Consider the following 13,705-nt stretch of genomic DNA (forward strand, 5'->3'; position numbering starts at 1 on the left):
GCCATTTTCATCTAATTTGTAACTTGAGAAATTTGTCAGTAGTGTTTGGGGCCCGAGTTTAGGGGGTCGGTTATCAAGTAAAGTGCATCACTGCGATGATGTCACAATCACTTATGACGTCACGCCCAAAGCTAATGATTGGGTGACATCACGAAATGTAATGCGCAACGTGACATTTAGCTTCCAGGGAAGCTTGCTTATTTATCTAATTTGCGGAGTCGGATACCATCACCCCCGCCGCACCAAATGCGCTTTATACCGAGTGTCCTCCGAAAAGCAAATAAGAATTAACTAGCTGATCGCTTATAACCATGGATCATTGCCTTAATGTATAAGTATTATGTAGTCCTTGGTCTGCTATTCAGGGTTGAATTCATTCAGCGAGGTCGCAGCAAAATTAAAAAAGATGTAGTCATATAGAGCATCCCGATGTGGGAATTCCATTACAATTATAGGTTTTGCCTTCTAGGCTACAATTTATTCTCCTGTGAAGAGACCGAATAGGATTTTAAGTGGTCTTTTTACGTGTGTATGCCCATGTATATGTCCATATGATATCAAAATAAGATGGTTGTGTAAAGACAAAATGAAGCCAGGGGGTAAACTTTCCCATTTTCCCCTTAAAAATAATGCAACTGGTTGAAAGAGCTATCTAATTATCAAAATGAAGTTCAATGTATTCTGTACCCTAAATTTAAAAATTAAGAGCTCATTAACAGATACCGGTTAACATTTGACGATCTGCATTTCACCATCAACGGTGGGCTGCATTGGTATACCTCAAGGTCAACGTTTTTATAATTAGCAGCCTTTTCCTTCTTCATGATCTATCCTTTAAGGGTGCAGGGTGGCATTTCTAAGTTAAAACGGTTCATCTCAGCTCGCATCACTGTGCACTAAGGGGTGTTATATTGTTTTATGTTTGAGAATAATTGTCTGAATTATTTTGTTGTTGAAATGTACATTGTTTATAAGCAGGTTTTGTGTAAACAATGATCGTGATGTTAGAAAGTCTTGATGATGTTCTTCATTTCCATTACGCTTAGATCTGTCAGAGTTTAACACGAGAGTCGTGTAACAGGTTGACTTTCATTCGCAGTTGATAGAATCTTAACACGATTTCAAATATTGTGTTGAGTTGTCATGACCAGTTGTCTGTATAAGATTGAGATCGTTCATGAGACAGCTACATTCCTCTTCAAGGACCCTCCAATAGTTTATCGGACTATTCATGAGAGCGGATATTCACGAGACAAAATTTCGTGCTCTGGCGAAGATTTGCCTTGAAAAACATCAAGGGCTTTGAATAAGAAGCATCGGTCTCTGCTAAACATGCTATCTGGGTGTCATATTATCACATCAGTCTTTAAGATGATAGATAATTTTCTTTATAAGTTTGTACTCATTATTGTCTTCTTTTTATATTTCCATACAGGACCACGGCAGAGATGGACAGTGTGAATTCCACGGAGAGTACTGGGTTACCTCACTCGACCACTTCGCTGGTCTTCATATGCTTTTTCGCCCTTCTCAGCCAAGGACTCACCATCGGCGGCAACATCCTCGTCATGTTGGCCTTCCGTATTGAACGTCGTCTGCATAAGCCCAGCAACTACTTCTTACTAAGCCTTGCGGCTGCCGATCTTATCATCGGCCTTTTCTCCATGCCCGTGTATTCCCTCTACCTCATCATGGGAACTTGGCCCTTTGGTTCTGTTGTTTGTGACCTGTGGATATCCGTAGACTACGCATGCTCAGAAGTATCAGTATTGAACCTGATACTTATAAGTGCGGACCGGATGTGGTCCGTTCGTAACCCTGCGCGCTACAGGAACAAAATGACGCTGCAACGCGCGGTGATAATGATTATTCCAACGTGGGTTTTACCTTTACTGCTTTATTTCACATCCGTCCTAGGTTGGACTAAATTCACAAATACCGAAGATACACGACCTAATGGAGAGTGTTATTTACCGTTTATGCAGGATTCCCCTAATTTCATAACAATATCTACAATTTTTGTGTTCTGGGTGCCACTAATTGCAATGTTTATCATGTACGCGAACATCTATAGGATCATTAGAAATTTAGCGAAGAGGAAGAAAAAGGGCAGGGAAAAGCGACCGAGTTCGGCTTTGCCCCGTCCTTGCCCTGATCAACTGCAAAGGATAGCTCCTGTGGAGCCCACCTGTGTAGAAACCGAAGCTCCAGGTATGGTCACAGATTACACCACCACGACCACAACGACGACGTCAACGAGTCTCACTGCCGATGGTTCGCGTCCAGATGTGCCTCGTGTTGGGGTGAACAAATGCATCGCGAAGCGAAACAAATCAGATGCAGATAGCTGTCTCGATTCCAGCGATGAAACGTCGTCATCGGAGCGAAGACCAGAAAGCACCATGTCGGCGTCGTCAAGGAATGCAGTGGATTCAAAACCAAAGCGAGTAAATAATAACAAGGTGAAGATTGGTTCGTTAAAGCGTGGAAATCAGGGAAGTCTAAGTGGAAGTAAGCGAGGTCTTCGTAGGACGCGTTCACAGCGCGGTGAAAGACAAAGTCGAAGCGAGCGGAAAGCAACGCGTACTTTGACCTTCATTTTAGGGGCTTTCTTTATCACATGGAGTCCATACTCTACCATGGTAATCATCTTGGCGTGGTGTGAGACATGTGTTCCAGCACAACTATATCATTTTAGTTATTATCTGTGTTATATCAACAGCACCGTCAACCCACTCTGCTACGCTTTCGCCAACGAATTATTTCGAGCAAGTTTTCATAAAATTCTCACTTGTAAGACGTGTCGTGGATAATGAGTAGGACGTGGCGGAATTTTTTTTTTAAGTTTCACTATCTTAAAAAAGACTGTCCTGAGTTGAAACAGTTGTGGTCTTCTTTAAAAATGAGGAACCCTTTTTGACAAAATGTTGACAATGTGATGCTAATGCGTTCCGCTCATGACAACACCTGTGGAATTCACAATCAATTTCATCACGACGAATGTGTGATGTCATCGTTACGTAGCTTCTGTGCACTAACACTAAGTCACGTGATACGCATGTTGCCAGTTTACATGGACGACAATGTAAGAATGAGTCTAAACTGTAAAGAACTCATTAAACTTAAACTATGAACCAATGTATCACGTGATAGCAAGCTTGTAATCGTTTCGCTGTTTCAAACACGCCCCACCAGACTGAATATCATCTTGAAAAAAAATGTCTTGAAAATATTCACCAAGTTTCTAACAACATGGAAATAATCGTCTTCTTTCTACAAATTCAATGAGTGTTTCCCATTACTGTAAATAATAAGAAGAGCTCGTTGGTCAACTTGGTGGGTCCGTAAATTGGTCAGTAGCAGTGCATACCAAACACCAAATCACCACTCTTCCCGTGTAATATCTCCCGATGTACCATCCCGGTGTTACATAAAGACAAACCATGTAGTACAGCAGTAAATCTAAGATTGAATTATTGTGATGTCCTTTATTCGAATGTATTCGACACAATGGAATAAACAAGGGTGGATCCGGGATTTTCCTTTCGGGTACCATTTTCGTTGACAAAAATCTGACAAGCAAAAAAGAATAATAACCCATTTTTGTATGAAGTGTTTTACTTTCGTATGTCCGACATTTTCCACTAAAAACATGACAAATATTTTTTATGGCTCTCAATGGGGGGGGGGGGCTCAGGCTGTGGATGTGCCCCACCCCTGGATCCGCCACTGAATATAAATTATCTTGAACATTCTACTGCGAACATTATTAATTGGTAAATAATCATCTAGTTATGGAATTGCAATAATTACTTGGAAACTGTCTCTGAAAACATTTTGATTAAGGGATTCTCTGTCCCCTTTACGCCTATAAACATGATGTATGATGAGTATATACAGGTATTATTATAAGATAAAATGATAGAAACATCGACAAGAACTGATGACACTTTCCGTTAAATAATTTTCAGTACATCATGATTAGCTCGGATTACGAGCAACAGTCAGAATAACATCAAATTCACAATTAATCGTAATGGCAAAATAGGCAAAAGGAATCAGAGATGCAAGAAGAACATCCCAATTTTTATAGTTCTCATAATCTATATAGAGAATGTCTAAATTTTATCATCGTGAGTTGGATTGTCAAAGAAGAAAGAAACGCTTAAGGATTTAAAACGAAGCGCGGATGAGTATTGAGTTCTGTAGGGGTTCGAAAATTATTGGTAAAAATATAATTTGTACAAATTCACAGTGATATTTTACAGAGTTGTGCTTAAACATCTCTACTACCATGATTACAGACAAGTAATATCTATCAATAATTAGGGAGTTTTGAGGCAAATTGTGTCCCGCTTAAATCATTCAAGTCGCCTGTTTGCTTCGTATTGCTTTTGAATTTTTCCAACCGTAATAGAGAGCACTGGCAGTGTGAATAATAACTATGCTGCAAATCATGCACTAAATAAAATATTTAAATCAGAATTGTGGTTGAAACGTGATTAGAATGAGGGTATAGCTAAATGGAACTAGAATGGAGTCAAAGGGGAACTGAAAATAAATGTATAATATAGGCTCTGTAACCAGATAATGATTGGTGGTCCCAAATCAGAGTATAAGTCGTGTGAAGTGGAATGACGATGAATGCAATTGATCCTGAAATGTACAACTTCTGAAATTAGTCCGTGCTCTGGGGCACTACTCATTCTTTAAATGTGAATGACTGTGAAGAGAGATGTAATGGAAGCAAAGATGAGAAACAGGAGGGAATATCAGATACAGAGTGAAAATAGAGAGGGAGAATGCTGATAAGAGGGGATGAGGGAACGTTGGTGCTGGAACATTTTGAAAATTGAAGAAATATAAACAAAGACATGGAAAATTCGATGAAATGTATAGAACAGATGTTTGAAATTTGGAAATGGTGAGAGATGTGTAAGAGAAAATAATCACAACAGAAATATTTCTAATGTATCCACAAATAATGAGGACTACTCGAATCGTCTAATTTAAACAACACTGTAACATGTTTGAAGTGAGCAGAGAGAGAAGGGAGGAGAAAGAAAAAAAACCAAATGCTATAGCAGAACGTCAGATGAAGTATTAGAATTGGAAAAATGACATGACCGAGAATCTTGCATAAGGAGTTAACTAGTGTGAAATGAGTCAAGAAATTTTAGACGGAGAAAGGAGTGATTACAAGAGGTTCAGGGGCGGATCCAGGATTTTCCAGGGGGGGGGCACATTCTCAATAAAATTTTTAAAGCATAAAAAGTAAGGTCCTTGTGTATGAGCGACATATTACCATTAAAATATGTGAGCGACATATTACCATTAAAAATATATGTTATGACTTTCAAAAGGGGTACACACTTGAGTAAAAACGGCATATTACAATACAATTTTTGATTAGGCTGCCAGGAGGGGGGCACAAGCCAGATGTGCCCACTCCCCTTGGATCAGCCATCATCCAGTGAAGAGGTGGTAAATCTAAGTGAAGGGGGAGGTGGAGAGAAAGTGGGTGTCTAGCATGTCTATTGGGAGATGCAACGCTCAGGGCTAGGGCCAATAAGTTACTCTGGTATGGGTTTTTCTTGAAGTAAAGCCTTTAAATGATCTCCTTTCTTTTTCTTTTTTTATTTCCATTCTCATTTTGCATTTTTGCGTGCCCTGACAGAGGCACATGAGGTATGCGCTCTGTTTCCCTCTTAAATACGCCAGTGATGGAGGTGATATTGCGACATAAATACACTAATTACAGAGGAGCAATGAAAGGCATGCAGGTGTAAGTCAACGAGTTGCCAGAGAGAGATAAATAGTTGAACAATCGAAGATTACATTAAGAAACGAGGATGATAGGCATGATAGAGGGAGTGGTTTTGGAAAAATACAAATAACAGTTTATATTTATTTGGGGGCTCAACTGGAGAGAGGTGACGTGTGTGAGTAATTCTGGTTTGCTGATTGAGTGATTTCATGTGCTAAAAGTCGCGGAAAATGAAAATGCAGTATTCCTTTCGCAAGGATGGTGCACATGGTGGAAGGGAAGAGAAGTAAGGGAGGGGAGGAGAGAATTTAAAAAGAGGTAAGAGTTTAATAGAAATTGCAAGGAGAGGGCATTTAGAGAGGACGAATTCTAAAGTTATCTAAATGTGAAATTGAGAGTCTGAGGCACAGGACGATATTATGTACAGTCAGAGGTCGTGTGGAGATTTAATTATATATTACAATTACTTCATTAAAGCTAAGAAGAAAATGAATTAATATCACGAATACATAAAGAGAGCTTATGAGCGTAAAAAGGAACACTTCTACGTAAAAAGTCCTGTTTGTGAATGTCGGGGCAGAACAAGAAGGGATTTCTTTTTTCTTTAGAGAAGAGATGTAAGCTGAAAAGGACCAAACTGTAGGCCTACTTGCAGTGAGGAAGCGAGAAATGTAGGAGGGGGAGAAAAATAGACGGGAAAAGAACAACAATATTAGAATAATGATGAGAGATTGGGAACATAAAGAGTGACAGAAAGGGAAGAGAGTCCGACAGAGAGAGAGAGAAGTGGATAAAGGATGAAAATGTGTAACCCAAGTTTTGTACTTCCGGACTGAAAAAAAAATCTCTGCTGGGAAGACCATTTGTTATGATAATAAAAATTAATATAGGAAGGTATAATAAGTAGAGGAAAAACACTGATCGTCAATATTTTAATCATATTCTGGAAATAGTATAAACTATATAGCACCATTATCAATCCAATTTCCTTCTGAAAATCATATTCAATTCATCACTTCAAAAAACAAATTTGCCACGAGTACAAAATTTCTGACCGTAGATGGCGCAATTCTGTTATCGTATGGTACCGATGTGGTGTGATATGATGTATGGTATGATGTATAATATTTCATTTGTTATATAATTCACTTACTTTGTCTATTTTATTTATTACTTTTGTATACTTTTGTATCACCTTCAAAAATGAAATAGAGGAAATTCTCGCTACCATGGCTACGGAGCGTTTATGATTTTGTCGCCCTCTACTAACTCTCAAATATAGGACACTTTGATTTATTTTTCTGTTTTCACCCTTCTTGTCTATCTTGATAAAAAAGTAAAGTTTTAAAATTATGTCTACCTTTATTCTTGGGTACTGTCATTTCAAGAATTTTGTTATTAGAAAAAAGGGTTAAGGTGTAAGTTTCAAATTGGGAAAATAATCAGTGTAAAATGGTATAAAATTATACCTGGTTTTAGTGAATAGGAATATTGAATTCGGAAAGCAGGAAATGAAATGTGAGAGATTCTTATCAGCATATAAAAAAATGACGAAGAATACCGGTATTGCAAGCTCTATAGGTTGAGACTGAAAAATGATACATCAAATTCTCCTAAATTTGTATTTCCGGACACTTTTATGGTGTTGCCTCTGCCTCACTGCTCCCTGGTTGATATACGTACATTGCATTGTATTCCTTTGTATTCCATTTATGAAAGCACTATTTTGTACATAACACTTTACTATTGAGCAAAGATTCTATTGAACATAATTGAGTTTAACACTGTTTTTAGATGTTTTTAACTGCAACAACAGGTATTTATTGTTTTAAGTCACCGACAATCATTCTAAATTAATTTCTAGCATGATTATAATTTTTGTAAAGATATGAAAATTATATTAGTTCCGTAGTTAAGAGTACATGTGTCATTGAATTTGACCTTCAGACCTTCAAAACATTTAAATTGGAGATCACTCCAGATTCGATACTGCTAAATATGAAACGAAAATAGACAAAGATCTTTGACGATGCAGAAATGATTAAAGTGTACAGATTTATTTTTTGTCAAATATTGAATTAAATTATAATTAATTAATCAATTGATATTGAAAATGTCGGCAATTACTGGTGGCTTCCAAATTAAGAAGAGAATTAACAAGGGGTATGAATTTGGGTGTGTTGCTGTGTAAGTTGTCTTATCGTAGGCATACTTAAAAATTTGCCTCTCAAAGTCGAAGACCGGAGACAAAAAAAAAAGAAATGAAAATAGCCGTTCCTGTACAACGTTATTTAGTCAAGTAAAATGAATGAACAGAATGGCAGCAAACTGTTGTCATTTTTTGAGTCTTCAATCTCCCGTCTTCTTTGTAAACATCCCGTCTTGGGTGCAAAGAAGGCCCTTTGCTGTTGTAACAAACGTCTAACCTGAGTTTCTGGAAAAGATGTATAGCTTGAATACACAAATTTGATTACTGTTTACATTGTTAGCATTGTTCTGGTTACTGTACGTTATTTGTCTCTTTCATGCGGATGACCCGTTGATTTGTCAACGCATCAAATACTTAACTGGTCTTGCGCGACAGAGAAAAATGTTCAAAATAATCAATGATTCTGGTAGACTTTTAGAATGATTTAGCGAGTCCGAACCAACACCTTTAGTGGACGCAATCATATTAACAGGCACACGGTGTAATCTTGTATGCACAAAATGTTAATACAATAACGTATACCATATCCATGTATGTATTGCCCGCAAATTTTCTGAAACAAAAAAGGCAAAATGTGTCTCTACTCGTAAATCGAATTTTAAAGTACGAGTTTACTGACTCACAAGGTCTTTCCGGATAATTTTAGAATAGGCTAGGGAAGATGACAAATGCGTGTGATACACTAGCACACAAAAAATAGGTTCAATGCTCGATGATAAGTGTACTAAGAACAATCCAGGAAAAACAAATCGTCAGAAATTGACTTTCGCGGCAATTATGAAGTCATTTTTTTTTTGTAGTTAAAAGAAGCTTGCATACACGTATCTTTACCCATACTTAATTCTATTAGAGCAAAAACTAAAGAAAAATTAGATTAACATGCAGCAGGGAAAATGAATAACTTTCTACCGTTCAAAATTGTATATTTATAAACCGTTATAAAGCTTTAAAGTTATATCAAGACGTTTAAAAATAAACATTGAATATATATTTTGGTATTTGATATGTGTATAATTGACATTCTACAAAATCAAGATTGATATAATGACACTTGAAATGTTGGGCAACATAATGTCCACTGCGTTGGGTAATGTATGTGGGTAAAAAAAAACATATCATGGGCAATTATTATCCACTTTAACATATTTTAAAACCAAATTATTAGTTTTTATTACCCAATTTTGACAGATTTTAACCAATAGTTGTGTGGACAGTATGTTGCCCAGTGATGCTTAAAAACTGGGCCTCTTTTTGCCCAACCTTTTTAAGAGTGTAATGAATGTCAATATCTACTTCTATTTATAAACGTAAAGTAAAAACACAACCGGATATACTTTTCTATTTTATTCGTTACCTTTGTGGCATTGTACTTTAAGAGACACGAGGTTGATGAATTTGAAGTTTTCATGTACATGTATATGTTTTACAAAGCTATATGATGCACTTACAAAGGATTTATATTATTTATGTATGAGCAGATGTGAAATAAAAATTTAAAATAAATCCCCGACAATGACGTGTTAAATTTTTGTGTACGTTGTAGCTATCGATCTCTTATTGAGTCCTTACTTACTGAACACACAGACAGATGCTATTTATTAAAGTTAAAGATATGAATATACACAATAGATATTGAATGAAGTTAAAAGGATATTCACTCTTCAAATCAAACACAACTTTAATCATAGAACACTCTTCTTTCCTATTCAATGGTCTTGGTACCACATAAATGAAAGAAAGTCTTACACGTTTATAGGATTCACATACAATGCGTTTAAATTAGTGTTCAAGTTCGCACCCTACATTGTATATTTTTGCACCTCAAGAGTTAGAAGGTGCAAATATATACATATATATAGGCTAAAGGCCTATATATATATATATATATATATATATATATATATATATATATATATATATATATATATATATATACATATACATATATATATATATATATATATATTTGCGCGGGGTTCTGTTTGATATTTTTTTACACATTGTTTTCCTAAAATATTTCTGTTAGTTAACAAAATTCAATACATCTTTTCAAATATGAGTATTCATCTAGATAAATACGGTAATTTGTGATTGTCCAGGAAAATATTGCTCTATGGTTATCTAAAAAAGTATGGTTGATTTATAATTTTAATGAATCACAATTACGTTTCAAAACATTTCAAAACAACCAAACAAACAAACGCGCAAGCAATTTACTCTCAAATATGAAAGTGGTTTAAAGTTGGTTTAAATTATGTATGATGAAGAAACATTTTTAAAAAGAATGTGAAAAAGTAAACGAAAGCAGTAGATGTAGAACAAGTGAAATGGATATGGACTTAAAAAAGAAAGAATGATGCCGCTATAATATGAAAGAAGTGGAATGCCTCTGGCCGTCTCACCTGCATCACGCGGTTCAATATAGCAGCAGTGCTGACTTTGAATACTACTCTAACTCGCACAAGATGTTCAGTGATACATGGTTACTCTTATGTCCACTTTTTATGAACTAGACCAATAAACTTACAGAGATATGATGGTTATTCAACAAAAAACCCAACATGGCCAAAGTTCATTGACCTTACATGACCTTTGACCTTGATCATGTGACCTGAAACTCGAACAGGATGTTCAGTGATACTTGATTACTCTTATGTACAAGTTTCATGAATCAGATCCATAAACTTTCAAAGTTAGGATGGTAATTCAACAGATACACCCAATTCGGCCAAAGTTCATTGACCTTTGACCTTGGTATGTGACCTGAAACGCGCACAGGATGTTCAGTGATACTTGATTACTCTAATGTCCAAGTTTAATGAACTAGACCAATAAATTTTCAAAGTTATGATGGTAATTCAACAGATACCCCCGATTCGGCCAAAGTTCATTGACCCTAAATGACCTTTGACCTTACTCATGAGACCTGAAACTTGCACAAAATGTTCAGTGATGCTTGATTACTATTATGTCCAAGTTTCATGAATCAGATCCATAAACTTTCAAAGTTATGATGGGAATTCAACAGATATCCCCAATTCGGCCAAAGTTCATTGACCCTAAATGACCTTTGACCTTGGTCATGTGACGTGAAACTCATGCAGGATGTTCAGTGATACTTGATTAACCTTATGTCCAAGTTTCATGAACTAGGTCCATATATTTTCTAAGTTATGATGACATTTCAAAAACTTAACCTCAGGTTAAGATTTCGATGTTGATTCCTCCAACATGGTCTAAGTTCATTGACCCTAAATGACCTTTGACCTTGGTCATGTGACATGAAACTCTGATAGGATGTTCAGTAATACTTGATTAACCTTATGGCCAAGTTTTATTAACTAGGTCCATATACTTTCTAAGTTATGACGTCATTTCAAAAACTTAACCTCAGGTTAAGATTTGATGTTGACGCCGCCGCCACCGCCGCCGCCGTCGGAAAAGCGGCGCCTATAGTCTCACTTTGCTTCGCAGGTGAGACAAAAAAATCCATCGTCTTATTTTTGTTTATCACCATTATAGTTATCGTCTTTAAATCATCTTCTTCATTGTTATCTCAGCCTTTACGCGGGATCACCGTGTTTCAATTTTATAAAGCAGTCCTTTTCATTCGATTGAAAATTAAAACAAAATTCACTGTTTCTTTACACTTTAATATAAAACAGTTTAAATAAAACTTAAATTTGAAAAAGGCCGCTCCTATCGGACAACTTGTAGTTCGATGACCTACGGTTAAGGAGCGCTTCTTGTTAGTCCGTAGGGCACAGAACTAAATATAGGTCCATGGTTAGGGGTTGTCATTTTAGGATTGAAGTACAAAGCTGTGACGTCATTTTTTTTTCTTTGCATTTAAATATTTGAATAGGAAAGTTTGGGTATAAAGCATGATGAAGAAACTTAAATATCAAGTTGAAACGAACTGGTTAATGACGTTGGTTTGAAGCATGACCACATGAATACCTTATTATCCACACTGAAATCAGTATAAATTGGCCTGAATACTAAAGTACGTGGTTTCATTAGGGCTCGGTATGTTTATGCGACAAGTTCAGCCTAGTTTTTTTTATCATAAATGCCCAAATGATCTGAAAGGCGGTTCGGTGACGTCACACCGCACGCCTATACATTCTAAGACTTGGACAGAAACACAAAGCTGCACTCGTCTTCATCTTTCTCCTCCAAACTTGACCTCAATTTGAGTTATGATATTGACGCCGTGGCTCTGGCTATATTAAACCTGGTGCTAACATTGTGAAAGCAGGAAGCGGATGGTCATTTTTCAAAATAATGCGAAAGAATTATATATCCTATATTAAGTACATATCGATTACATACAAATGTACCAGCACCCCTGTGGAAAAAATTGATGACTGATTTGCTGCGTCTAAGTATCAATCACAATAAATTTACTTTGAGGAAAAAACAGCAACACATGTCAATCTGCAATTAGTAATGTGCCGATTGTGACAGTGTTATACAGGAGCGGATTTTGCCAACACTGAGACACGACAGAGGGGGCCAAAAAATGTTTTTGCTCACATTTCTCCGATCGACCGTTCAAATAGCTAGAAGATGGAGGTTTTTGGGGATGGGAAGTTTAAGAACCCTTTAAAATTATTCTGAGAAACATGATAAGGAATCTCATAAGGTAGATTGCCGATTTCACAAAATCGAGCGAGAAGCACGAGCTAATTTTTTTTTTAATTTAGACCCTACTGACTCGAAAAGGGGCCTGTTAAAGACTAGCTGTTTGTATTGGGTCATGAAGATGATATCTCACCAAATGAATAATGCCAGCGCGAAGCGCGAACTGAAAACTTTAGATATCCTGATATGATAACTGGACGTTTTAAGCACTTTTTGTAATCATGAATTGGATTGCTATCTAATTAAACAATTGATGCGAGCTCGTAGTGCGAACTGAAAATTTTCATTTATGAAAATAATGAATACGCAAGATGTGTATCTCGCTAGAACGAATAATGAAGATTCTAGAAGCGAGAAGCATATTGACTTGAACATTAGATTTTTAAGCCCCATGTGAGTAGATAATTTACTTATCTAAGTCAACAGCTACTGCGATCGCCAAGCGCGAGCGAATCGTATGTAATGACCTGAAAGATTGATGTTAGTGACAAAAATTGTTAGGAGCTAACAGTCAATGAATGAGAAAATTTTCAAAATCTAAAGAACGAAAAAGCTGTTTTAAAGCACTTTGCAGCTTTAGTAGGATGCTGCATTAACAATACATTTTTCCTTTTTTTTTTGGGGGGGGGGCAACTCACTGGAGGCAAATCCCCCCACACCTCGTGCCTCTTAGTGCCGCCACTGGTCTGGGGCGGAGCCTCGGAAACCTCGTGATATTTTTAAACATTGCAGATGGCCACTTTTTTTATCAAATCGTGGGTACATACATAACACATATAATAAATTCATTGAAGTTGCAGATAGATAATAAATGAAATATTTTGAGGAAGAACAACATAGCAAATGTGGAGAGGAAAAAATTGTAAAAATCACCAGTGAGCGAAGCGAGCCAGAGAATTTGGCCTTTTAAAATGTGAATATCGCCAGGGGGGCAGCTTGTACGTACAGAAGCTCTCTTTCCCAATTTCTCAAAGCTAACGAACAGGGCATATGAATGCCAATCGTTAACCCACCCATTCCCAATCCACTCATTCACTCTTCTCTCTATGGAGGCCATCGTAAATACAATATAATAGAAAAGA

General features: G+C 36.7%; 1 protein-coding gene across 1 annotated transcript; it reads left to right on the forward strand.

Moving 5' to 3' along the window:
• Positions 1-1,391: 1,391 nt before the first annotated feature.
• Positions 1,392-5,056, forward strand: LOC121418849 (muscarinic acetylcholine receptor M3-like). The gene has a single exon (XM_041613032.1). The coding sequence runs from the start codon at positions 1,449-1,451 to the stop codon at positions 2,811-2,813; it is 1,365 nt and encodes a 454-aa protein (XP_041468966.1). The 5' UTR covers positions 1,392-1,448; the 3' UTR covers positions 2,814-5,056.
• Positions 5,057-13,705: the final 8,649 nt, after the last annotated feature.

The sequence above is a fragment of the Lytechinus variegatus genome, chromosome 7, assembly GCF_018143015.1.
Source record: "Lytechinus variegatus isolate NC3 chromosome 7, Lvar_3.0, whole genome shotgun sequence".
In the NCBI taxonomy this organism is placed as follows: Eukaryota; Metazoa; Echinodermata; class Echinoidea; order Temnopleuroida; family Toxopneustidae; genus Lytechinus; species Lytechinus variegatus.

Excerpts from the sequence above, each read along its gene's own strand:
- LOC121418849 (XM_041613032.1), top strand. The coding sequence starts at position 1,449 with ATGGACAGTGTGAATTCCACGGAGAGTACTGGGTTACCTCACTCGACC.